This window comes from Microtus oregoni, unplaced genomic scaffold (genome assembly GCF_018167655.1).
Source record: "Microtus oregoni isolate MIOR12 unplaced genomic scaffold, Mior012 000011F_ref0000422, whole genome shotgun sequence".
In the NCBI taxonomy this organism is placed as follows: Eukaryota; Metazoa; Chordata; class Mammalia; order Rodentia; family Cricetidae; genus Microtus; species Microtus oregoni.
In genome coordinates, this window is record NW_024543070.1 from 10,182,273 (window position 1) to 10,210,228 (window position 27,956).

Genomic DNA, 27,956 nt, shown 5'->3' on the forward strand with positions numbered 1-27,956 from the left:
AACACTCGCGTAGGAGAACCTGGTTGCAAAACTTTTTATGTTTCTTCTAGGGCAACTCACCTCAGAAGGCAACTGAAGCCTGCCCTTGTGTCTCCCCGTGGGCACTGAGATCTTTTGATCTTGTGCACTAAAGCCCTTAACTCTATACCTGAGCAGTCTAAAGGGGTCGGAATGAGAATATTCTTTTCTGGAAGCAGCCTTCATCTCTCCCCATCCATCTAAGCCGGACTGTTCCTAGGATGCTTGCCATTGCCTCTTCCAGGTGGGGGAATGACAACCAAGGTTTTGGAACAACTGGGCATTGGAAAGGACCTGTAAGGAAATGTTTCAAAGAGGCAGGTTTATTTTTTAGACCTTATTCTGTTCATTGCTTTTTTCCTTGTTTTTCATTCTCCTTCTGGGTTTCTTGGCTTCCTGAAGAATGACTGTCGGTGTGGTATATATGGTGTTGCCATCTGCTCTGTTCTTCCCCTCTCCTTTGGGTTTATTTCCTTCCCTCTTCCTCTCTTCCTCCTCTCTTCTCACCCATGAAAGTCAGTCATAACACAAATCAGTGTCTCCTCTTCCTCTGGCTCTGAGACAGAGGGCGGTGACTCTGGGATGAGGACATTTCCAAAGTTTCTGTTACACAGGTACTGAGAGGTTTTGGAGCTGGGGAAGGGGGTGAAGGGGCAAAGGGGCTTGTCTTCAAGCCTTGTTTGCCCAGCTTACTGTGTCTACTGAGTCTCCTGCAGAATGTCACAGACGCTGTTGCAGCCCAGGCAGATGCTTCCTCCTGACCCAGTCTGCATTCAGCTTTGCACACTGTAAGGCATACAGTGCAGGCCAGGAAAGGAGCTTTGTGGCAAGGTCATTGTAGCTCCAAGTTCTTCCGTCCTCAAATCCAGATCCATTTGCTCCGCCTCTACCCATTAGGAGGGCTAGGACTACAGACAGATTTGCAAACTATGTATTTGCTGTTAGTTGTGCCTCCGTTCAGTCTTGGACGGTTTTGCATACAGTGTATTGTAGAATTTCAACCTGCCACAGGTCAAGGCTTGATGTGTCTTATGATTTACACCACAGGCTTGTTATCGCCTTTGCTGTGAGACAGGACCTCACTATGGAGCTCAGACTTGCTTCAAACTCAAAATCCCCCTCATCCTTCTGGGTGATGGGATTATAGACGTGCGCCACCATGCCTGGTTTATACTTATCTTCCAGCAGATTTCAATGAAATATAGCTTATTTTTTTAAAACAAGCCTTTTAAGTGTGTGTATTTTTTTAAATCTTTTTTTCATTGGTTATCATAGGGAACAAGTTCAGGTGTTTTGTTTTTGTTTCTAGTCTCCCCGCCCCCAGAAAGTGTCAAGGAACAGGGCACATGATGCAGTGGAATGAAACGAAATGGATGTGAAAATTCACTTAGCATCTGGATTTATCTGGAAAAGCCACATTTTCAGCAAAATTTTTAGGTTTCACTTGGAGGTATGAATACCTTAGAACTCCCTAGTTGCCATGGTGATAAACATGTACAGTATAAATAAGCTAGAAATAGGCTTGACTGGGCCAGCCGTTGGCTTACTTCTGCACCAGGTGTGTGAAGTGCGTCACAAGGAAACTTGGTGGCGGCTTCTCCTGGAAATGACATGATAATCTTTGTACACTTTTGGTAAACATAAAATTGCCCCCAAAAATGTAATTCCTATAATAAGTCAGGTTCATTAATTTTAAAAATATTGGGTCCATGGGAAACTTTTGCATGATTTGAGGTTCTCTAAGATGACCATTGAGAGACAGGAGTTGGTAGTGATAGATCCAGTTTCTCCGTCCCAAGAGAGAGGGGAAATAGACTCCAAAGAGTCCAGATATTTGATCCAGACATTCAGATTTAAGGCGTAGGTTCTGTTTATTTCTCTACACAAGCCGGTTGGCCTAGAGGAAGGGATGTTATGGCTTCTGGGCTCCGTTGCTCAGAGTCTACGCCCAGCTCCATGACTCTCATTCTCTGAGCCATCCATCAGCCCCTGGCCCTGCAGGTGTGTCACCGCCTCTGTTCTTGGCTGCTGCACACTGGGAAATAAAGTGTGATTTCTGTGCTCTGGTTGCTGTTAGGAGTCAGTCCCAGGACTGAATGAAAAGCGGCAGGACGGGTGCTGGTGTTGTATGGCCTCTGGTCGTCTTTCTCACACACAGAGAAATGCCCTCTCCTCTGGTCGCCCCCCACCTTTTGCCCCAGTGCATGCTAGCGTAAAATGAGAGACCATCACACTGCAATGGATTCTGACAGGCTATACTCTGAACTCCCAGGCAAGACCACACTCGTGTGAACTCAGGGAAAGGAGAGTCCCCCCGTCTAGACCGGTCTCCCAGGAGAGTGATTCCAGACCTCTGCCCACCTTCTGAGATGTAGCGAGCTTCCCTGTTGGGAAAGGCGTTTACAGTAAGCCCGAAACCTTCACGCTGAAATGTAAACCCATTATCAGCTGCCGTATAGGCTGCTAGGACTTGAGTCCACCCTGTGCTCATCAGCTGGGGTGACTAATTTGTCCTCCCTTTCCCCACTTGAAGTAGAATAATCTTTTTTAGCTTTGGTATGCTTTCCCGGGAGCCCAGGATGAAGCTTGGTGTCCTGTATGTGCTCCCTCTGCGTTGAGGGGGGATGAGCAGACTCACCGAATGGCTTCACATCCCTAATCCCATGTATCCGTCTCAGCATGAGCTTTGCATGTAAGCCGTAATTTCACTAATGCTACCTCATAATCTGCGTCTCAGAACTTTGTCTCATGGTAACTCTTTGGGCCAGAAAAGACTTCTCCGGAATAGCAGACAAAAATTCTCCAAAGTCCTCTCAAACTGCTGGGTTGAGTCCTCTATCAAGTGATGGACAGTGTGAATCTCTTCAGAGGGAGGCTCGGTTTGAACAGTGTGAGCCCTTCTTTAATTGTTGTGACTGCAGTATCTCCTCTCTGCTACCCTGAGACTCTCATTTGCTATCTTTATCGAGGTTGGAAGCATCCTATTTCTAAACAGCCTAGAATCATCTAGAATGCTTTAATATTTTCCTGCTCTCAGTAAATCAACTAAAGCAGCTTTAGGGGCCCCTTGCATTTGCATTCTAGTGCTGTGTCTACGAGGAGGTCAGAGTGGGCAGAAAATCAAGGACCTCTTTCCTTGTGGCATGTTTTATCTGATGGTCAGGCTGGGGTTTGTGAGCTTCAGAAGATACACAGACTCCCCTCGCCCCATCCTCTGCTTTATTATTATTATTATTATTTAAGAACTACAGGAGAATTAAGATTGCAGATGATCCTATGTGACTGGAGGACAGCCTTGCCATTTCCAACGCTGTGTGAAGGACAAGTATCTTGTACGAGGCTCTGTCACCATGGCGGGCATGGGTCTGGGAGAAGCTTGCAGTGTTTGCCGGCTGCTGCTGTTCTTGGCTCAAATTCAGGGTTTTGCCTTACTCAGGGAAAGTCACAAACAACCCATGCATCTGTGTGTGCAAAGGAATGGTCATTTCCCCAAATGGGTACCCCCCCCCCCCCGCACTACCACAGTGGGTGCTTACTAGGCTGTTTCTTCTCAGGGTGTTGGGGAGTCACAGCAGAAGGGCAGAGGTTCAGGAGACCTTCCCGTGTCTTCTGTTGCCTTGCCTGTAGTAGTCAGTGAGTTCTGCTACTATGCCTACTATACTCTATTAACTTCAGAGTTGGTCTGGGAACTCAGAAGAAGCTGGGGTGGGGTTGATTTTGTATTGTAAGAATGCACACTGGCAAGGCTGTAAATGATAAAATGTAAGTAAAGGGAAAGGGAGGCTCCATGCTGCCAGTTAAAATAATGCTGAGCTGTTGCAAGCCTGTCCAAATTGCTATTATGTTGTGGTTTCTAGATACAAAGTAGGAGGACAGGCTGGCTTCGCGGGAGCCGGGAGACGCAGTCCTTACAGGAAAGGGCCTGGAATGCTGTCTAGCCAGACGCCAACCACAGGCTTCTGTGGCTCACTTGCCCTGTGTTGCAGCTCTGGCAGCTTTGTCATTTGGCAAGTGATGGAGAAACACATAGGCCCTGGGCCGACTAGTGTTGGCAGATGGTGGTGGAGGGCGGGGTGGGGGGGTGGGGGGGGTGGGGGTGGTACCTGATTCGTTGGGTGTGTGGCTCACTTGGGAGAACAAATGAATTCCAGGTAGAACAACCCTTGTTTGGTTGTAGCATTTAGGCTGTCTTTACCCACATTACATAGAGCCCCCCTCACCCTCTTCAGGCACCATTGAAGCAAGACCAGTGAAGCTTGCTAGAGGAGTTTTATCTCCCTGGGTATACTGTATAGAGATTACATATAGGCTAATTTTATTCTCTAGAATACTTTCTAAACAGGGACAAGAAAACAAAATATGTTCATGAGCGGGGAGGGGAACATGAAAAAGCTACCTGAACGCCACACGGAGATAACCTGGGAATGTGGCTTACATTTCAGGACCTTTTATCCCAGAATTACAAGTAGATATTTTAAGCAAAAAGTGTTCTTCATTAAACATATTATTTCACATAAACTACATTAAGTATATTTGTTCATAGAAAGAACCTGCCAGCTATGTGCAGCAGATGTGATCTGTAGGTAGTGTAGGTAAAAAGAATGCATGTTCTTTCCTTTGAATTTTAATTTTTTTCTTTATTTATTGAATAAATATTATCCTCCTCGTCCACTGGATATTTTCCAAATTCCCGATGTTTCTGCCACCACAGAACCCTCATGGCAAAATCACTCACCCAAAACAGAAACAAGACCAAATTCATGATGTTAGGTACTATCAAGTTATGGTAATAAATAAATAAATAAATAAATAATAAAAGAATAGAAAATTGTGTGACAGAGAGAAAACTCATCCCTGGTGGTCAGCGGTGGATAAGTGGAGATAAAAGAATCAAAGGAATGTATTAATCCTATAGGAAATAGTAACCTCCAAGTTATGGGGTTTATGTGTTCCTACTAGAGCAGGAGTATGTCGGTGTGTGCGCACACATGGGCATGTGTCTGTCTGTCTGTTTGGCAGCCTGGTGCCCCATGCCTGTCACACTGTCATCTGTGCCGCTCATCCCTGTTGTCTTTACTGTCACGAGCAGACGTCTGTGTCCTAGATTACAATACAGTCGCTGTTTCCTTTTTTCGTTGTTGAGACACTGTCCGTGAAGCTCATTTTGAGGTTACTGGGTATGTTTTGAGCATCCCTCCCCCTCTGAAAGACGGGGGGGGGGGGGAGCGCAGGAAGTAAGGTATGGTAGGGTGACTCCTCTTCCCAGATTCTGAAGGATTATTGTGCTTTGCTGTGCCTTCGTGCCTACCGGCTGGCCCAGTCACGTCAGGGAGCTGTTCATTGAATCCCATGTGTTGAAAGGCGAAGTATAGATTACTGGGACTGGTGTGAGCTAGGCACCTGTGTGGAGACTCACTTTGATTGCTTAATCAGGGATTGTGTGAACTGAGAGACAGCAGAGTGACCTTCCAAGTTCAATTTTATCTTGACACCTCTTAGGAAATTTTTTTTTTTAAAAAGAAGTCATTTGACCATGATGACCTTAGTGATCAAGCAACGCTGCTAACTCATTGGCAGCTAGTTTTGTGGTCAAGAATCTCACCTGCAGCATTTTGTTCAACCCTCAGAGCTCTGTATGCATGAACATTGTCCCCATTTTACAGGTAAGTAAAGTGAGGCTTCAAAAAGTAAAAGGTTCCGCAAGGATCGGGCTTTTGTGTGACCTCACCTGTTCTGCTTTTCTCATCATCTGTCCATACTCTGCTCTTCCCAGTCTTCTTCCTGTTGCGAGGTCAAGGTGACCTCGGTGGGCTGATCCTGACTAGGTGAGGGTCATTTGAAAGGAGAGAAGACTTGAACCCCGAGCCTTTCCCCTTTTCTATCTGCTTGCTGTCACTGAGGCTGTCGGCACGGCTCCTTCGAGACAGGAGTTGAAAGTCTGTCTCCTCTCCCCTGGCCAACAGCTTTGGATTAGCTGTACCAGAGAGCTGGGAAGTGGCCTATCAGCCAGCATGCCTGGGGGAGGTCAAGCCAGCCAGGGCTTGCCTGTGCCCTGACTGGAATAGGAGCGTGTCCTGGCAGCAAGCCCTTGACAAGTATTTTATTCAAATGAAATAATGCACGTTAAGAGAGCTTTAAGAAGCTGGGAATACATTTGCAATAATTGTCCTGAATCCTCGAGGAGTCACCATTGTAGCTGTGCCTGCACTTTGAAAGTCTGGGAGCACACACCGCGAGCTGCACATGAAGCACACACAAACCCTGAGCTGCGTGCGAAGCCCCGTGTGTGTGTGTGTGTGTGTGTGTGTGTGTGTGTGTGTGTGTGTACGTGTGCAGATGTGCAAACACATGCTCTCCAGATCTTTACCTGCTTTTCCCAAGAAAAGTCATTGTTCTCCTTCCACAACACCAGGGTCCTTCCGAGTGCTTCAGCCATCACTGTAAGCCTACATTGGTCCATTCGGATCTGTGACGTTTATTGACTGTTGCACCATTAAAAGTACTTGGTTTTCTCTAGAATGGGGAATTCAATACCTGCTAAATTGGATCGATATAAAAATTTATGAACAATGCAGTCCTTGTTGAGGAACTTGTTACTCACGTCCATGTGATTCTCTGCGGGGGTTTCTGCCCCAGGGATCACATCCGTATTTAGTGTGTGCTGAAATATTCATGTTCCCTGATTAGCTGGGCTTAATTGCTGGATCCTCATCCCCTCCATGATGTGTCATTAGGGCGCAGCCACCTTGAAATGTTAGCAGGGACAGCCAGTCTATTGCGGTATTTTTATTTTATATGAATGTGTTTCCAAAACTCTTTGTACATCACTTAATTTTGTGTTGTCATAAAAATTAAACAAGTCAAAATTTGTGTAGTGGAAAACATTGTTGCTAATATTTAATAGTTATAGTTAGAGTATTACATAGTACATTTAAAGAATATATATATATATATATATTCCACTGTTCAGATTTTTTTATATTTCAATATCAAATGGTGAAAATAATCATTATTCACAGGAAGTATTTAAGAAGAACAATTGTTTGTAAGGATGTGGTTTTACAGGAGTCTGGGGACACTGGTATGGATGCCTGCCTTCACAGGTTGTACCCGGACCTTGGACTGGTGACTTGGCACCACCAGCTGTGTAATCCACCCTTACCTATTGGTGTCCTGGTGCTTCCATGATGAAAGGGCTTTCCGAGAACTGAATTTCAGCTGAGGTTCAGAAAGTAACTCAGAGGCCATTGGCCTGTCAAGGGAATTGGCAGGAAAATTGAAAAGAGAAAAAGCTACTGCATTCGGAGTTGACTAAGGGCAGCAGAAAGTGATTTGCTTGCAGTGTGCAATCTTGTAGATGATGCTTAATGAGTTTTAAGTTTCAAGACTGAACAGCCTTTCTCAGACTCCCACCCAGCAGGTGCCCCTAGCTGGAATCCTAGCAGCAAATAGGAAGCCACCGAATGGGCCTGATTGTATCCATCTGGCAGAGAGTGCTGCCCTTGTGCCAGGGATTTTGTTCTTTGTGTGTTTGAATCAGAGCTCCTGCCGCGTGGAGGGTCTAGGAGGGGTAGCTGAATGAGGCTGCCTTCCGGCGCACTTTGTCCCTGCCCCTTGCAAGGACAGCTGGGACATATGTGATCATTGACTACCCACAGAGATAGGACATACAAGCGATGTGCTGCCAGGTTAAAGCTTGGAGGAGTCTCAGAGACATGACATTATAAATCCATCCTCAAAGCCTTAGAACAAGAGTATTAGAAGGCAGGGAGAGATGCAGATCCACAATCAGCTAAATGTTCCATCAGCACCACAGAAAGGCTCACCTTTCTCTCCCTGCTCCTGCCTGAGGGTACCACAGATCTTGGTACTACACCACCAGTACAAATATTTCTTCTCTACCCAACCACATGCATGTACAAGAACATTCATGTTTAGGTGTTCCAAAGGCAAGAGAGCAATGACACACCAAGTCTGGAGCTTCCTTGAGGCACACAGTGGAGTAGACATGAAGCTAGCTTATCTGTCTAGCTTAGCTATCTGCCCTTGGGCCGTCTTCCTACCCAGCCTCCACACTTCAATTTCCTCAGTGTCTGAAGAAGGGATAATGTCTGCCACTGAGCATCACCATGTGGGGATTAAATGAGATGCTGTATGCAGTGTGTTTGGTAGAATACGATGACGTGTGGAAAGAGAACATTCTGCCAACAGTGTGTGTTCAGCCAATGTTGCACTTGTTTCTTACCCTTGAATGAAGAGGTCACTGTGTAAAAGAAAGAGTTGGCATTATCTATCGTCTTCCATAAAATGTAAGACCAAAGTGTGTCATTATATGGAGGACTGAGGAAGAATGAGGGCAGTATAGAATTTGTATATGGAAGTTTCCCTGTCCCAGCTGCCTGCTCCCAAATAACTGACACGGAGACTTAATATAAATTATAAACTCTTGGCCAATAGCTCAGGCTTATTACTAACTAGCTCTTACATTTTAAGTTAACCCGTATTTTTTATCTATGCTCTGCCATGTAGCAGTACCTTTATTAATGTCATTTCCTGCTCTCTCTGTGTGTCAGCTGGCGACTCCAGATTCTGCCCTTTTTCCTCCCAGCATTCCCCTAGTCTGTCTCTCCTGCCTAACCTTGTTCTATCCAACTATTGGCCAGTCAGCTTCTTTATTAAACCAATCACAGTAACATATATAGTCACACATTGTAAAGGAATAGTCCACAGCAGAGATTCCCTTATCCCACAGTAGAACAGTAACAGAGGCATCCTGGGAATGAATGACACAGCTTATACAAACACCTCCTGAGACAAATAGGCACAGGAGGAAGGACAGCACCCTCAAAGTGCCCCCTGGATGAGGTCACCCACACAGGGCAGGAAGACCAGCACAGCCTATGGTAGGGAGTGCCTAGTGGTACCCATACTGAAAAGAGATGCTTCACATGACACAGTCCTCCATCCCTGCCATGTTGCTGGAGCCTTTGATCCTTCGATGACTGGGCTGTTCAAAGGCCTATGTCCCAGGAGTATGAGCCAAGTGACAGAGGTAGAGTTTAACAGCCTAGACACAAGCACTGGATGATGATGATGATGATGATGATGATGATGATGATGATGATGATAGTCATATTGTGTTGTATCAGAGAATACCTGCTTAGCTCAACAGAGCGGGCTTTAGTTTGCCCCTTATTGTTAGTAAAAGCAGAATGGAGGCAAGTGCTTCCAGAGGCCACTCATCGCCTTGTAGGGCTGATGGATTCTAAGGGCATTTTAGAGAGCATGACGCCCTTTGTCTCCTGCCGATAATATACGGGGCTGCTTATCTGCTCAGCATGGAAAAACCTCCAGGAGAGTCGGTCTGCTTGGTCCTCACTTGTGTCCTGGAGCTGGACACCTTAGCTGCCTCATCCTTAAGACTTTATTTCCACAGTTCAGGTTTACTCAAGGAACAGACTGTCCAAAAATACCAACTGCCTAGCTTGACTATTCCCCTGTTGTCAAATGTCCAGGTGGTATAGCTGCATTTGGGTGCCCGCAGCACAGTCAACAACCTAGAGAACTGGGACTTTTCCTCCTAGAGACATGAGAATGTATGCATTTGTCACCTGTGTGTTCCAAATCCGAATGTATATAGACAGTGACAAGGTTCCACACCAGCTTCACAGACAGGACTATTGAGATGGCCCAGAAGGTAAAAGCACTTGTCACATAAACCTGGAAACACAAGTTCAATGCCCAGAACCCACAGTGGATAGGGAAGACGAATCCTTCGTGTTTTCCTCTGTCTGACCTTTGCACCCATGTGGGCCACCACATGTGCTCACCCTAACTCATACAGGCCCAAATAATAAAATGATGATGATGATGATAAGATAATAATAATCAATTAAGTAAAAATGTTTAAAAATTCACAGAGATCTAAGAGACGACATCCAAAGCCTTGGGACTTGGTGGAATTCAGGACTAGGCTGCCTGTGCCAGCACTGAGCACGTAGAAGCTTCTCTTTCCCTGCTAACTTTAAACTTGACAGGCAAACAGGCATGCACATGTGTTGAGAGCGCCCCATGACTGTGGGGGGCAGTGCTGCCTTCTGCGCTTTTGTTGAGAAATGGTCAACAGTGAACTCATTTTATTCTGTCTTCTTTCCATCAAAAGGGCCAAAGGACCGAGACAATAAACAGGCTGTTTCAGTTATTATTCTCTTTCCGGACTTTTTATTGTTTTCTTAATACAAAAATAACTCCCTTTAAAAATATCCACTGAATTAAAAATACTGAAAACAATTTCGAGCCACCCAGAGCCCGCTGGGTGTCCATTAGAATGCCTTTTCCAATTTATTGTTCGAGTTGCGTTTCATTTCTCTCATCATCATGTATGTAAACTTCTTTTTTTAAAAAAATATTTTATTTATTTATTTATTATGTATACAGTGTTCTATCTGTGTGTATGCCTGCAGGCCAGAAGAGGGCACCAGATGCCATTACAGATGGTTGTGAGCCACCATGTGGTTGCTGGGAATTGAACTCAGGACCTTTGGAAGAGCAGGCAATGCTCTTAACTACTGAGCCATCTCTCCAGCCCTGTAAACTTCTTTTAAGCAAAGTTTTTGTCCATGGACAACTCATGCAGATTACTGTCATGCAGTCTAGGGTACGGCAGTATGCTGGGCCATGCTTTGCGGTGCCAGGTGCTCTGTGCAGCCTTTAGAAAGTGACTCAGCCTTGCAGTTGCCCCAGCTGAGCACTGTGGTCCTTGCCTCGCTCTCAGACATCCCGTCCTCATGGCACACCAGTGTGTGACATTCCGTGGGGTCACAGAGCTAATATCCATCACAGATGTTCGTTAACTTGGAGGCACATAGATCTTAGCATGCTGAACACATTCTTATGTACACGCCTTTTCATATTTGTCTGTAGAAACCATCCTGAAATTCAGGAGACTCTTTGGGACCTGTCTGCCCCCTTCATTGAGAAGCATCTTCCATCTGGGGAAGCACAGAGCTGTCCTGTGCACATGCTATGGTCCAGCATCCCGCCGAGAGTGTGATCCTATTGTGGACCCTTCTGGTGTGGCTGTGGTGGAAGTAGCCACTCTGTCTCCTCCTGTGGCGTAGTTCGTAATGTTGGGTCTGCAATATTCTATGCCAGCTTTTCCCTTCCATCCTTCCAAGTCCTGCAGACAACCCAAGATGTAAGCCCCAGTGAGCTAGGTAGAAGCTGACCAGGCTCTCGGAATTGACCCTTGTGTCTGTGCCTGGGTCTTTTTAAGCGTGTGTGAGGTCCTGATGTGTTTCATGATCCCCACCAGGCATTAGGCGGTGTATGTTCTCCTGACCGATCAGGGGGCATGCTAGTGCCAGTGCTGTGGAATTAAGGCAACAGCCCCCATGGAAAGGACTGAACCTTTCTCTTCACCAAACTGTAAACAAAACAAATCTCAGAAAGATTGTACAGCGGGAGCACAGTGGTATTTGTACTGAGAAACCGTCACATAAACCTTGTATCTCAACAGCAAAGTGACCTTTTCTGAGGGGCCCTAGCCCTACTCCAGACGCAAATACCACCAGATTGCTTGGCATTTCCTTTTTAAATTTCAAGCGTTCCTGGTTTCAAATCAGCGATTGATCTGTTGGTTTGTAGCCTGTGTACAATTAAGTTAGTCACACTGCTGTTGGAGTCTAAGGAACCCAAGTGCTTTGAAGCTACTGCCCACCTCCAACACATCAAGCAGGGGGCAGGGAGAGTGGTCTCCCAGCGCTAAAACGCTAGTGATCTTTGCTTTGAATTGTGCACTGCCGTGCCAGGCCATCCTCTAGGAACACATCTGTTTCCGTCTCAGCTCACATTAAGTCCGCGGGGAAGCTACAGAGCGGCTATGTGAGGGAGCATCTGTTATGATTCCATTTCTAGGGGGCAGCACACTGCAGGGTGCAGAGGTGAGCAGCCTGAGTTACCTACTAGGCTGCAATAGGAAGGCAGGTATCCGCAGTTCCTGGGCAGGCAAAGGCTCCCGAGGTGGGTGTGGTGAATGTGTTTTGTAGTCTTCATATCTCTGGCCTGGAGAGTCACAGAAGCCCCAACTGGGACAGGAGCCTATGCAGCCAAATTCTGTATTCAGAATGCAAAGTTGTTCAGATTCTGGTCATAATGCTTAGCTCTCCACTATTAAAATCTACTGAGGAACTTTCTTTCCAGCTTCTGTTAACCTGAGCAAGATGGCTGGGGAATGGTGTCTGGGTGGATGGACGTTTGCTCTTTGGAGCACAACGTAGCATCAGGATTCTGATTGTGTTTGTCAGTCTATTAGTTTAGAAAGAATCTACCCAGTCAATCAAGGCTATCTGGCAGGCGATGAGGAAGGAGTTAATAGCAAGAAAATTAACAACTGGAAGAAGAGCTAACTCATAAAACCAGCTCTTCCTTTCTTTGAACTGATGGGAAGTCAAGCTGCCTACATGTTAAGCTAGTGCTCCACCACTGAGCTATGTCCTCCCCCAGTCGTCGTCTGTCCCTCCCTTCCCCCAGCTCTTCTCTGTGTCTTTTGTGTCCTTCCTTCCCTCCTTCCTTCCTTCCCTCCCTCCTTCCTTCCCTCCCTCCCTCCTTCCTTCCTTCCTTCCTTCCTTCCTTCCTTCCTTCCCTGCCTCCCTCCCTCCCTCCCCTTCCTCCCTCCCTCCCCTTCCTCCCTCCCTCCTTCCGTCCTTCCTTCCTTCCTTCCTTCCTTCCTTCCTTCCTCTCCTTTTTTTCTTCCTACCCCTCTCTTTCTCTTATCCTTTTTTTGGGGGGTCGGGGGGGCTTTGTTTAGTTTTGTTCCAGACAGGATTTCCTAAGGTAGTCCAGGCTGGCTTCCAACTTCAGATCCTCCTGCTTCAGACCTTGTGCTTTAGAGTTAGGCAGCCCCTTAGTGCTGTCACTATCACACTTACTCAGGAAAAGCCTTTTGAATAAAGAGCTGTGCTCTCTACTCTGAACTTACCATCTAATTGCGGGTCTACCCCACACAGGAATGACTTTTCCTGCTATATCTACAGTGACTATATAACCAGCTCACCTAAGACCCTGACTTATGTGTGTTGTTCCTGAGATTAATGCACTCCCATTTTCAGACGAGTCCCCTTTAGGGTAATAGATTTTTTTTTCCTACATAGCTATGCTAATTGGAGGAAGGGAAGGAAATGAGCTTGTCTAACCATGGGTCCTTTCCTTCTGCCACCACAGCTCCACTTGGCAGCCCTGGCATCACTCAAGGGAGACATAGTAGAGCTGAATAAACGTCTGCAGCAAACAGAGCGGGAACGAGATCTGCTGGAAAAGAAGTTGGCCAAGGCACAGGTAAGGGACCTGCATGGGTGTGTGTTTGTCTAATTTCTTTGTTTAACAGTAAGTGTGTGTGTGTGTGTGTGTGTGTGTGTGTGTAAATTTCAACAAAACATATGTGAATTTAGTGAGCACAGGTTCTAGGTGGGCTGCTAAAAACAAAAGAAAGAGAAACAAACCCCAGTATAGACTAGACGGCTTAAACAGCTAACATATCTCTGTGTTATGGGTGCTGGACATCATGGCACCTGGCAGTTTGGTTCGTAGTGAGGCTAGCTCCCCCACTAGATCCCCAGATGGTGGAGAGAATGAAGCTATCTCTCATTTCTCTGTATATCAGGGCACTAATCCTGTGCTTGAGGGCTACACCCTCTTTAATCATTTCCCCTAAGCCCCACCTCCTCCTATGGTCACATTGGAAGCCTAGTAGAATTCAGCACTTGAGGGTTGAACACAAGTGTTGTTGGTTATTTTTGCTCTTACTCTCTTGCCTTTTGGGGAAGGGGAAAGACCCAGCTCCCAAATAAATCACACATGGAGGCTTATTCTTAGTTAGGAATGCCTGGCCTTAACTTGGCTTGTTTCTAGCCAGTTTTTCTTAAATTATCCCAACTACCTTTTGCCTCTGGATTTTTTCCTTTTCTTACTTCTGTGTATCTTTTACTCTTACTCCATGGCTGGCTGGGTGGCTGGCCCCTGACATCCTCCTCCCCTTGTTTTCTCATTGCGCCTTCGCCTTCCTCCTCCTCATTTCTCCTCTTTATCCTCTCCACCTGCCAGCCCCACCGATTCTTGCTCCTGCCTCGCTATTGGCCATTCAGCTCTTTCTTAGGACCCTCAGGTGTCTTAGACAGGCAAAGAATTTCAGCTTCACAGAGTCAAGCAAAGCAATATAAACAAAAGTACCACACCTTAAAATAATATTCCCCAACACACAAACGCACTTCATAGCATCCTTACCCCCACTGCACACACAAGTCAGGAAACAGTCTTCCGGCCACTCAATACCTTCTTCTGTCCCTCTCTAATTGCCCCGCTCCCCTTACTGTAAACCTCACCTCTGTATTGACTTTTCTACTAAAATTAATTTCTGCTACTTTAAAGTGTATCACTCCCACTTGCATCCAGAGATGGAAGGGTTTAATCTTTAAAAAAATAAAAATAAAAATAATTTTGTTCTAATGAATTCATATAAAATCAGGATACAGTTGGTATAAGGCAGCCATCAAACTCCATCCCAGACTTCAGTGAAATTCTATCTAGCTAGGTTGGCCCTTTTAAAACCTAAGATTTTACTCCTCCAATATTAATTATGCTTTTATTCACTTATCCAGTACATGAAAAATCTACATGGGGCTGAAACTAGAAAGCAATCCCTTTATATCTTTCCTCATGATTGATGTGCCTTTTGCCTGCATTTTGTCCTTCCTTACTACATTATATTACCCTCTGTTCTGTTTCCTTTCTGAATGTCCACACACGCGCACGTCCCTGCTTACCTATATTCCTGTGTTCTAGGCTAGGCTCTGCATTTGAGGGACAACATGTGGATTTTTTTTTCTTTCTACATTTGGGTGAGCTTGATTAATATAATTTTTCAGTTCATCCATTTTCCTACGAATTTCATTTTTCCTTACAGCCGAATACTATCATGTTTTGTCGGGTTTAATCTCACTCATTTACAAAGTAGGCATTCCCTTTAAATACTTAGGCTAGAAAGCCTTATTCTCCATGCCTTGTTTGCTTTCTAATAATGATTTTTTTAAGCGTGGGCTTTGCGCTTGGCTAACCACACCTGTTTGTGACTGCACCACTCATGGTACAGTTCAACCCATCCTGCCTCTCCTGCCATCCAGAGTTGAGGTCAGATTCCTATCCATTACCCTTGGCAAAACTGTGAGATCTATCCTTTCACCAGCAAACAGGCAGTGTCCTGCCCCCTTGCTGATTTTTCTTAGATGTTAGCAACTGTTGATATGTAATATCTAGGCCAGTGGTTCTCAACCTTTCTAATGTTATGACCTTTTAGCACGGTTCCTCATGTAGTGGTGACCTCCCAACCATAAAATTATTTTGCTGCTACTTCAAAACTGTAATTTTGCTAGTTATGAATCCTCATATAAATAATCTGATATGCAGAATACCTGACATGCAACCCCTATGAAAAGGTTATTCAATCCTGCAAAGGGGTCATGACCCACAGGTTGACAATCACCGGCCTAGGTGTATTACTTCATTACTACTTGAAATGTGTGACATTCTAGTTCAGTTATCCCAAGGTTACTGCTGGGGGTGCTTTTACTGGGAAATTTCCCACTTGCTGTTTGTTCAAACATGGTGCACCTCAAAGGGGAAACATAAAACAAGCCCCCTGAACCCTGTCATTTGTTTAACCTTTGTCAGGATGACACATTGATTTCATCTTGATGCTCTGAAAACGCTCTCTTGTTTTTTTAATATTGTTAGAAATTTGTGCATTTGAATATATTTGAATTTCAATCTGTTGTAATTACTTCCCTTATGAAAGCTCCAGCGGCACTATTTTTAGCCAGGTAGAGCCCCAGGTTCCTTATGAGTCTTATGCATGTACTGAATAGCCAGGCCACACAGCCAGAGTACATTTAATGTCCCCAAAACAAGAAGTGGCCCTTCTCAAAGCAGCTACAGTTTTTCCAAGCAGACAGTATTTCCAGACCATTGTCTGGGAACTTGGGATGCTTGATGCTTTTCAGTTGCTCGTTGTATTGTGCCTCTTTTGTGGGTAGAATCGGGAAACTATTTTTATTAACCAATGTGCATATGTGTGTATTTAGTGGACCTTGTATTTGTCCCTCCATTGCAAATTCAGACTATGCCAGGTACTTGCTTGAGTCCTGTTTTACAATCCCACTTGTTTCACCTATGGGGATGTTAGAATATTCCATAAACATTCATCTGCTTTATTCCCCACTACATACAAACAGTCCCGGAATAGCGATCCCACTATAGCTAACAATTATTGAGAAATTCTTCAAATACTTTCTCTTTAAGTCATTTAGGCATTTGAAACTAATATTCCCTAGTTTTTTTTTTAATATTAGTGCCTTCCAATTTATAGTTAGACCCCTCTGAGCAGACTCATAGAAATAGTCCCCCTCAAAGTTCTTGAGTGCCGATAACAGTGTGTCTGTACCTGTCCTTCTGGGAGTCAGCTTGCTGGGCTCAAGGCCCATAGCTCATCTGTTCCTCCTTGAAGGTGCTGATGTCTTCCTGATGTCTCAGGCACAGGAAGCTGCTGTGGCATGTGACGACGACACAGCTTCTTCGTGTTCTCAAAGTTCTTTATCTAGATGAGTGATTCTCAATCTGGGGGTTGTGATTCCTCCACCCCCAAAGGTCACATATCACATATCCTGCATATCAGATATTTACATCGTCATGGTATCAAAATTACAGTTATGAAGTAGCAACAAAAATAATTTTGTGGTCGGGGGTCCCACAACATGAGGAATGGTCGCAGCATTAGGAAGGCTGGGAACCGCTGCTCTAGATATTCACAGGGTTCTTTCATCTTCTTTCCTTCCTTTTAATCAATTTTTTTCCTTCTCCCTTTGCAGAATTTTTACCAGATTTAGTCCTCATCCTTTTGTTTGATAATCACGTTTGCTCTGTATTCTTTTGATTATATTTGATTTTTTTTTTTATTTCAAGGAAGTGATGGCTTTAGATTGTGTGTGTGGATATTTTGCCTGCAGGTAGGTATGTGCACCAAGTCCAGGCCGAGCTCCCAAAGTGGTCAGCAGAGAGTGCTGGAGCCCCTGGGACTAGAATTACACACGGTCGTGAGCTGCTGTGTGGTGCTAGGAATAGAATCTGATCTCTAGCGGTCGGTGATCTTAACACCTGAGCCATCTCTCCAGTTCCTATTTTGGGGAAGTTTTTAATAACCTCGTTTCTGACTTTTTCTGATTGTGAATTGTATGCATTTATGCCTCACACCTGTTTCTTAGATCTTTCATTGATTTTAAAACTGGCTTTTGTTTGGGTTTTCTCTGTGTGGGGAACATTAATTCATTGTGTAGAGTATTTTTTACAGTTAATGGAAAGAATATTGGGCTTTTTTTTTTCCTTGTACGGAATTTGACCTCAATATTTTGCTAGGTTTTGCTTTGATGTGATGTGAAAGGCCTGCTTCTTGGTCTTTTCTTTATTTCCCTACTTCTAAAGACTTTTTAAAACATTTTTTAATTGAGTGTGTGTGCGCGCGTACATGCATAGGCCAGTGGAGGGTGTCAGATCTCTTGAGGCTGGAGTTACAGGCTCTTCCAAGCTTCCTGATGTAGGTCCTGGGAAGCAAACTAGGCTCTTTCACAGGAGCCATCCACACCTGTAACTGCGGAGTCATCGAGTCACTGGCTGGAACTTTTAGGAATGGGGGGAGGGTTATGAAGGTGGTTTAAGATCAGAGCATGTGTGACAGGCCCTTCTCCACCTTCCTGGCTCTGCGCCTCAGCTTCATTATGTCTGGAACTTTTCTTTTCCTCTATCATCTCCATCCTGATCTATTGGGGGCTGCCCTGAGGTTTTTCTTGCTTTAGAGGGAACTCTGGGAACCAGTCTTTACAGTTCACAGGGACTAGACTGGCTTGGCCTTCATATCTCGTGACAGGCTTCTCCTACCTCGCACCCTGGCATCAACCAGCACAGCCCTCCTGGGTTTACCTGTTTCCTTAGGCTTTTCCTGCGAACACCTATTGGAATTTTCCGCTTATTAGACTCAATCTTGAGTCTGATTTTATCAACACGGGCACCATCAGATCGAGCAGTGATGTTGGTCCATTCCTATCTGCTTGGATCTTGTTTTTTAAAGGGACGCTAAGTCAAAGTTTTTAAGCTGCTGTATAAGTAAATACATGCTCAGTTTATTTTTTTTTTAGTGTGGTAATTCAAAGCATTAAAAAAATGAAATAAAAACCCACCAAGCTTATTTTTAAAAAGCCATTTTAAACATTCAGCTTGCCAGGCTTGGGGTGGTACAGACTTCTAATCCTAGCTACTTGGGAGGGTGAGGTAGGAGAATTACAAGTTCAGTGTCTGCTTGAGATACAGGGAGAGCTCAAGGCCAGCCTGGACAACTTAATTATCCTTTGTCTCAAAAGGTTAAAAAAGGTCTGTGTTGAACCTCACAGTGGCTTAGCACACACAAGCCCCAGCTTCGTTTCAGTGGCAGACTATTTATGATGGGGGGATTAGTTGTCTCTTTAAGACAGATGGTACCTTATAGCCCAGGTGGGTCTCCATCCTGAGGCAATCCTCCTGCCTCGGTGTCTCAAGTCCTGGGATTACAGGCCTTTGCTACCACACCTGGCTATTTTTCAAGTGTGTCCTATTACTATTAAATCACTTTTGTAGTCAGAAAGGAAACAGTAGAAGAGAACTTTACAGCTAGGGAAAGCGAAAACAGTTTTTGGTTTTGTCTTAGTCACCATTCTGGAAGGCCTTGGAAAGTTTTAGGGAAGTCTCACGTCTCAGGATCACAAGTGGTTTGACCCTGGTGGAGGGCGAAAGAGGAAGACTGGTTGGTCTTCAGGTTGGTCTTAGGCTTGGTCAGCAACCTTGTGCTAAAGTGAAGACAGCCAGGCAGACAGACCTGCTCCATACCCAACGTCAGAGGAGCTGTTGAGCAAGGCCACTAGTGCTGCTTTCTCGTTCCACGATTCTCTCGTGACATTTTTTGGTTTTGGTTTTTGCACGTAAATAAAATTTTTACATAAAGTACTACCCCTTTGGTTGCAAAAGAATAGCAACATTAGGGTATTTCCAGTGATCTCTGGTGAATTGAAACTTTCTAAATGCCTCGTCAGAGCAAGTTCTTTAAAACCCAAAGTGCTACTTTTGTGTTAAATAACAGTAAAATGGTATTAAATAACTGAGGTTTCTAACTTGTACTTATCCAAAGCCCATCACTTTGATGGTTATTACTGGTGAGATTCCACTCCCCCATTTTCCTTCCTTCCTCCCTCTCTTCCTCCCTCCCTCCCTCCTTTTCTTTCTTCCGTTCTTCTCCCCCACCCACTTTCACTCTCACACTCTTGCTCTGTCCCTGTGTGTGCGCGTCTGTGTGTGTGCATGTCTGTATGTGTGCATGTCTGTATGTGTGCATGTCTGTGTGTGTGCATGTGTGCGCGTCTGTGTGTGTGCGCGTCTGTATGTGTGCATGTGTGCGCGTCTGTGTGTGCATGTCTGTGTGTGTGCATGTGTGCACGTCTGTGTGTGTGCGCGCGTCTGTCTGTGTGCATGTGTGCGCGTCTGTGTGTGTGCATGTCTGTGTGTGTGCATGTATGCGCGTCTGTGTGTGTGCGCGTCTGTGTGTGTGCATGTCTGTGTGTGTGCATGTGTGCGCGTCTGTGTGTGTGCGCGTCTGTGTGTGTGCGCACGTCTGTCTGTGTGTGCGCGTCTGTGTGTGTGCATGTCTGTGTGTGTGCATGTGTGCGCGTCTGTGTGTGTGCGCGCGTCTGTCTGTGTGTGCGCGTCTGTGTGTGTGCATGTCTGTGTGTGTGCATGTGTGCGCGTCTGTGTGTGTATGCGTCTGTGTGTGTACGCGTCTGTGTGTGTGCGCGTCTGTGTGTGTGCATGTCTGTGTGTATGCATGTGTGCGCGTCTGTGTGTGTGCACGTCTGTGTGTGTGCGTGTCTGTCTGTGTGCATGCAAGCAGGAGCTTTTAACCACTCTTCTGCCTCTCTAGCCTTTTTTTTCCCCCAAAGAAAAACGGTACATGATTTCAACTTACAGCTCACAAGCCCTACAGTCTTGGGCCTTAAAGCATGACCATTATGATATTTATTAGAATTTATGTTTGAAAAGACAAAGCTGTTTGTTCAGGGCATAGTAAAAAGACAGTAGAAAACTTTCCGGTGCTTTATCCGGGTGGCTCAGCTCCTTTGGGGCTTATTTGTGTTTAAGCATTCTCACACTATAGCTCTTGGTGGCAGTTTTTAACCCATGGTACTATCCACGTCCTAAGGGCAGTTTGTATTTGCGTTTGTACACCAGTCTTAAAAGTCACCTAGTGCACACTTCACTAGAGAGGAGCCTTCCAAAATATAACAATAAACAAATAAACAAACCCCCTAAGATCTAGAAAGGAGAATGTAAGCAAATGTCAGCCTAGCTATCCTGATCTTCTTACAGAGATGGATTGGTCTAGAAAAGCTGAATACAATGAGCTGGCAGTGCTCTCCTCTCGTGATACATGCCTGGGTAAATGATGCAGGTTAAAAAGAGGGTCTTCTCTGCCTCTTGAAGAGCACATGCGCATGCAATTTGTTCTGGGCCTGGAGGAAGTTTTACCATTTCCAAATATTATCATTCCATGTTCAAACAAAATTATAAACAATAAGTGATGTTTACATTCATTGGGGATCACCTGAAGAGATCCAGTATCTGTCCAATCATTACTGATAACACTGGAATTGGTTGAATAAAATTAGGTTTCCTGAATTAGGACTGTGCGATCGATCCTAAATGGAATTTTAGAAATAGTCCTCAGATGAAAGAGAAATGCTGAGTCAGGAGACAACACCATAAAGATAGGGAAGACAATACTTGTATTAATTTTCCGCTGCTATATAGCAGACTACTGCAAGCATAGTACAAGGGCCACATCCCTGCTCTTCCAAACTGCGCAGATGCACAGACTGGCACGTACTCAGGTACCCACGCTCCCATCAGCAGGGGATGAGGCACTTCCGGTCTCCGAGTTCTCTGTCTTTGGAAAGCCACACTGGCTTTCAGGAGAGAAAACATACAGTTCCAATGAACTGGAGTCGAGAGAGTGTTTCCTTTGATGAGCTTTCATTTATTTATTTTCCTGAGTTGAAGATGTAGTTGCGGGCGTATTCTTTGTTAGCCCCCCGTCTTTCTTCTTCGGGAATAGCATTCTGTGGTGGTCTGATGACTGCCACAGCGCCGGCTCCGGCTCCTCCGTGGCATTTGATTTGTCTCCCCTTTGCCGACTTGCCCTCCCCACCCCTTCCTCTAAGGAGAGCTGTGGCAGAGCTTAGGATCAGAATTGGAATGCCCTGAGTGCTATTAGTTGTGACCAGCCTAGTGTGACCCTGAGAAGGTAACATCACATCTTGCCGTATTTTAAGCGGGAGAGATGCTGACCCCCTCTCCAGGATGGCAAATAGGGTTAACACATTAATGACGGCATTGCGTTTCTCAAGAAGCCGGTTCATAAGTCTCTCAGGTCTGACAGCAGAGACGAATTCGATGATTAAACCTCAGTGGCCTCTGTGGAGTAAGCTAAAACCCAGGAAGAACGTTAGCCAAATCATAAAGCCCCTCCGTGCCACCACACTGCGCAGGCATTTCCCACAAGCCTCACAGTCCCAGACAGGTCTCGAGGCTTTATTTGGAGCTGTACCACTAGCAGAGATGTGTAAAGGATTTTGTTCTCAGCAGTTGAAATGATGCTTTTGCTTGTTTTGATTTCATTTTTACCATGTTTTTGTTTGCATATGTGTATGTGTTTGTATATACGCATGCCACCGTGTATGTGTGGAGGCCAGAGGAAGCCTTGCAGGACTTGGTTCTCTCCTTCCATCCATGGCTCCCAGGGATGGAGTGCCAATACTCAGGTTTAGCCACAAACACCTTTCCTCTTTGGACCACCTCGATGTCCCTGGTGTTTGTTTATATTAAACGTTATTTTACATAAGCAGCTTCAGCAGTTTGTATGGCTAGATACAGGGGTTTACAGGGGGTTCCATTCTCCCCCATCACGACAGTGTTAAGGCCTTGGAAACAGGATATGTATTAAGTGCCAGGTTAAAAAAAAAAAAGTCTAGGTAAAACAAAACACTCTGATATTTACCACACAGAGAAAGCCTGTAGCTACAGGGAAAAAAAGCTGGACTCCCAGGAATATTGACCTCTAGAAATGTGCGGGCCAGGCGCCACAGCCACAGGCTTTCTGGCTTTGCTACGCTGGTCACATCAGTCAGAAATTGAATTTAGAAATAGGAGGAAGAGCCTGAGATGCAATTACTGCAATAAAGGAAAAAAAGCAGAGGCATGCTGTTTCAAGCTTATTCCTTGCCTTTTTCATTGAGAACGTAACAGGCATTTGTGTACAGTGAAGCAAAGAAAACAATAATAACCAGAAGGTAGAGGTGCCATGGGAAACTCTGGTCTCGCCTAGCTCCGCCTAAATAAGTAATCACTGAATGATTGACAGGTAGCTGGAGCTGCTGGCGTTCCCCGGTTTCACACACTGTGCACACTTGGGTGCTTTTGTCCTCTTTAGGGTGAGGATGGAGATGTCTTGGTTTTCTAGCTCTTGTTTGGCACAGTCAGACATAGCATTTCCTGGTATTTGTTGGTGACCATAAGAAGCTTTGAGAGGAAGAAGGACGAAGGTTTTAGATATCATCAGGTGACTCAAACAGAATTAGAAGTTTGTTTGTTTGTTTGTTTGTTTGTTTTAAAGGTTTTTAGTGTTACCTAGGTTACAGTAAATAAAACAGTCATTTCATATTGAGTCTGTTTTCCCATGTACAAAATGATTTGATCAGTTAGGGTATGTAGTAATGGCAAGCAATTCCAGATGTCAAATACCTTACTAGGAGCTCATGGAGGTGTGTGTGTGTGTGTGTGTGTGTGTGTGTGTGTGTGTGTGTGCGCGCGCGCATGTGTGTACACTTCCTTACCTAGACCCAAGTTGTTTATGTTATCTGGAATGTCGCTATCTAGTCACCATGACCCAGAGAAGGACATGTGGTAAATCCTGCAAGAGTTCTTAATGACAAAACAGCATGTAATCACTCATCGCATTGGCTAAAACGAGTTACAGGGCATCTCTTAGCTTCAAGGGGGAGAAGTACAGCCGCACTCTGCAGGGGAGGCAACAATACTCAGAGTGTTGGCAAAGGCCCCGCTGGCCGCCTCAGTAGGGTTGCCAATGTTTATCTTCCAGGTGGAGTCCCTCGTACACTAACTGTGGGAGAGACAGAGACACTGTTTGAAAGAGGATTGTGTGAACCGATTTATGAAGATCTGAGAGGATCTTTCAGCATTCTAAAAATAGTTAAATGAATAACTGAAACATTTAAAAAATAAGTTTGAAACTTGTTTTTCAAACAAATAAAAATGAATGTACAATGTAACAAAGCTTGTTGGGGGCATAGCAAAAAACAATGTTAAAAGGACTGCTTATGAAAATTTAAAAAGAGAAATCTCAAACCTCTCACTGTATCTCAGGATGCTCTAAAAGCCCGAACAAACTAACCCTAAAATTAGAAGGGAAGAAAGGAAGATCAAACCAGAAAGAAATGAAACCGAACCCAAGAAGACACCAAGGACCCTAGAAACAAAGAGTTGGCTCTCGAAGGCTAAAGCAGACCCTTGGCTAGACTAAGAAATAAAAAGGAAAACAAAATCAGAGATAAAACAGAGACTGCATCTCTGTGTTTTCATTGGTAATCAATTACTGTATATTATCGTGAACAACTGAGTGATTTAACACCTAGAAGATTCCCCAATGCCAGCGCTGCACAGGGACTGAAGCACCAGGCTCCCCCCTTTTCTCCCCACCTACTTGAGTTGTGTTTCTTATTCTCCAAAAAACCCCAGGATTCCTTGGGTCCACTTGATTATAGTGGTCACAGTTCTCTTCAAAGTGCCTGTCCCAGTTCCTTTCCCCGTGGCCCCAGGTCGTCTCTTAGACATTTGGGGCAACCCAGAGATGTCTGATACCTGTGAAAGGGAGCGCTAAATTGAAGATGCTTCCTAGTGCTTTAGAAAAAGCATACTTATGGGGAAAATGGAGGGAAGCAAGCCAAGCATCTTTGCCCTCAGCTAAAAGGATTGTTTCCCCTGCCTGTGCTCCCTTTAGCTGCAGGTGCTGTCCCTGACCGAGATCAAGCTTCCTGTAGTTTCTCACTCCTGCGCACCCCTCCAGGCAGATTCTTCAGCTGGAACCAGGGGCAAAGGTGCTCTTCGTCTCCATCTGGTGTCTCCTAAACCCAGCCATCCCCGCAGGACCTTTGTATAGGGTGGGCCAGAACAGACTGCAGGGACGCCTGTCCGGCTTTGAACCCACTTTCTGCCCTTTCCTCATCTAAACACCGAATCTCCCTTAAGTGTGGATGGGGTGCTGCGGTCCCTGGACAGGCTGGGTGGTGGGAGTGGCCTGTCCTTCCGAAGAAGAGAAGCAAGAACGAGGGAGGGAAGATGGGAGCGTGGAAGCTCATTGTGTGTGTGTGTGTGAAGCACCACACAGACCTGTGTCTAGCGGACTGAGTGTTAAAAGCCAGCGCAGCCATGGCAGAGTCCAGAGCACAGATTGGCATTGCCGTTATTTTCAGTTTGATCTTCACGGGAGTGTGTATTCTGTAGGCGCGTGAAGACTACACACTCTGCTTGGGGGTGGGAATAAAGAGCAGCCACAAGAGCTCGCGATGCCCCTTGGGAACGGGGGTGGGGGGGGGTGGGGGGTGGGGGGGGGTGGGGGGTGGGACAGTAGTCTACATGTAGATGTCTCAGAGAAAGACAGAGGCTGCTGATTTAGTCACCAAAGCTCGTGACATACTATTTTGTGGACTCCTTACCTCTAAAGAGTAATGAATTGTGGATGAACAAGACCTAAAATGCACCGAAGGAGGCTGGAAAGCTCCCGCTTAGGCGTGGCTCTCTTAGGTGCCATGGATTAAGGCCAGGGCCTCATCTTTACTAAACAGTGTGCTGCACCAACCAACCATGTCTCCAGCCCCTTAGAAGTGGCCTTGCTCTTACCTCTGGACCCGCTGACTCCAGAGGCTTCACTGTGTGTGGAGGTTATTTGGTGTGGAGGTTAGCACCGGGCACAGTAGTTGGCATCAGTGTTCTTCTGCAGGCAGCTCTCCTGAGAAGGCTGTTTATAGAGCATTCAGAAATCTTGCTTGCCTGATACTTGTTTCCAGAGTCCAGCAGGTCCCCAGGTGCCCGCCCTGGGTGATGCCATTGGAAAGGTGGCAGGTTGAGGGAAGGGGAGAACGCCCGTCCACGGTAGTGGGTAAGAAGCCTCCCTACCCCTTCCCTGTCACAGGCCTGAAAAGACACACCTGCAGAGCTGGCTGGAGAGCACATATGGCTGTAGGCATTTGGAAAACCTGGTTGAAAGTGAAATTAAAATTTCCCTGCTGGACAGGAAATTAATAACCGCCGAGTGTAGCAGACAAGGCCAAAGCTAGGCCACTTGTTCCGTCACCTCCTATGTTCCGTTGTTATGTAAATGAGATCAGCTGCCACTGCCTAGAGGGAATTGAGGAGGGTAGAGAGAAATCGTGGGGGACGGGTTCCTTATGGTTTAAATTCCCTCTGCAAAAGTGTTTCCAAAAGCACGCACTTCTTCACTCCAGCAGTGCCTAGGCACAGGGAAGCTTCCAAGCCTCTCTGGTCATTATTTCTATCAAGTAGTCTTCGTGGCTGTGAAGCATCACCACTGACTCATTTCACAACACTTCCAGATCACCCACAGTGAGCTGGGCCATATGCCACCAGGGTGGGGGAGGGGGCGAGGGCTGAATAATGGAATATCTAGTGTCTGCCTTCTGGGAGTTTACAGTTTGGAAGAGGAGGATATTGGATATGATAGCATAAATGAGTCCCCCACCCCCACCAAAACACCCATTATACCACTGAGTGTTTGGGGTATTAAAGTAGCTGAAGCTCACTATGGGAAAAGAAGCAGATTGGTGGAAGGAACTGAGGGACAGCCCTTCAAGGTTGGAGATTGTGGATGAACCAGCTCTGCCAATGTAGGTGTGTTACTTAGGAGCATTTACTCAAGATTCAGAATCTGGTGGCCTCGTGTCTTTTTCTTGGTGAGGAGCTAGCAGGGACTCTGAAGAGGGAGAGGCAGAATGAAAGAGTATTATAAATGCAAGATCCTCCATCTCCTCCCGGAGGTATTGTAAATTTTAACTGGGGCTACAAGAGTTAATTTGGGGCTGGAGCAGGTGAGTGTCTTATTTGGGGAATACCAGTCTTGAAAGCAATGGCTCGAAGCTATGAAATCATTCTGCAAAAGGTACATCAACACATCCACATGTCCGTCTTCTGTCCTGTGTTCTCGATCCTAGTGCGAGCAGTCCCACCTCATGAGAGAGCATGAAGACGTCCAGGAGCGCACAACCCTTCGCTATGAGGAGCGTATCACAGAACTGCACAGCATCATTGCAGAGCTCAACAAGAAGATAGACCGTCTGCAAGGCACCACCATCAGGTAGAGCTGCTCCGTCTAGCCTGTGTTTTTGGCGTGCTGGAGCTGAAGCAGCCCCTGAGTCGCCAGCCAGTTATCTTCATCCCTGTTGTCCCCTGCTGATTCCGATCCCCACAACCATCCCAGTCAGTAGACGGTGTGGGTTGTGACTCTCAGTTTACGGCTAAGGGTATAGAATCAGCAAGCGAGTAAAACGCTTTATTAAAGAGTCCTAGGTGGTGCCACCCTGTCCTGAAAGAACAATCTGATGTCCTACTGCCTCCCTTGTTCACCAGGTCTCCCCCGACTTCCTGCCTCCTTTAGTGCTGCTGAGACTCATGGGTGTGGCTTACAGCTAAGGTCATATGGTATTCTAGATAATCTGTTAATATTCTGAGATTGTCCCAAGTTGTGTATCAGTGGGAACACATCATCTTAGCAGATTTCTAAGGCAAGGCTTGATGCATTGCTTCCCTGCGAAGAGAAACAAGACCCATCAGTTTACTGGTGAGAAAGTCAGGTGCAAAAAGATTGCCGCCGGAGAGCAGTTACATTCAGTAGAGAGCAGAGGCAGAGCTGGAGCCCAGAGACTCAGTTTTGGTTAGTTTTCTTTCCCTGAAGATGCCTATCAGGGACTCTGCCTCCCTGGCTTACCGGTCCATTTGGCTCCTGAGTCTGCAGCACACAATGCTCATTTTCCTGCATCTGCCCTCTGGTTCAGGGAGACTTGTGGAGGAGCTCACTGGGGTGAGCAGGGAGCATCTCTGTGCAGAGAGGGAAGCCCTCGGTACCTACGTTTCTGGACAAAGGCTGCTTTGTTCACAGCATTTGCAGAAGCCATAATTGAAAGAATCTCAGAGGCAGCTGCTCTGCATTCTCCCTGGAGAAGTTCTGGCTCATAAGAGACTTTGGACGGATTTTGTTCCAACTCTGAGAGTCGCCGTAATGATGGGGCTTCTTGGTGAGGGTGCCGGTGGGCATCTGTTTTCTGGGCAAAATCATGGAAATTTTTACACTGACTTGGAACCACACAATAAATTTCATATTCTAATTTAGAACCTAAGGTTTTAAAATTGTATCCTGGTCTACAGAGTGATTGTGGGTTGGAAATGCAGGAGCAAAGAGAAGATTTTTAGCCCAAAGATATGATTATAGTAGATTTCGAAGCGCCTGAGAGAGAACACTGGCAAATTAGTGATTTCCATTAAAAATGAGTTACACTTTTTAAAACTTGAGAAGGTGAATGGGTGTGGTAAGTTGTGAAATAAGTACAACACATAGCAAGGGGACAACTCAGTCTTAAGATGTTTAAATTGGATATAATGGCCTGACTGTTTTGCTTGAATATTCTGTGAGCTACTTTGACCCATAAACATGTATTTGTGCCTCTGATTTA

General features: G+C 45.6%; 1 protein-coding gene across 4 annotated transcripts in view; it reads left to right on the plus strand.

Moving 5' to 3' along the window:
• The window catches only part of Mcc (MCC regulator of WNT signaling pathway), a 369,600-nt gene that overhangs the window by 257,406 nt on the left and 84,238 nt on the right, over nt 1-27,956 (plus strand). For all 4 annotated transcript variants that reach the window (XM_041660361.1, XM_041660358.1, XM_041660359.1 and 1 more), the window contains 2 exons: nt 13,240-13,353; nt 26,442-26,584. In XM_041660361.1, the coding sequence (XP_041516295.1) occupies nt 13,240-13,353; nt 26,442-26,584 (257 nt within the window). The remainder of the gene's footprint in view (nt 1-13,239; nt 13,354-26,441; nt 26,585-27,956) is intronic.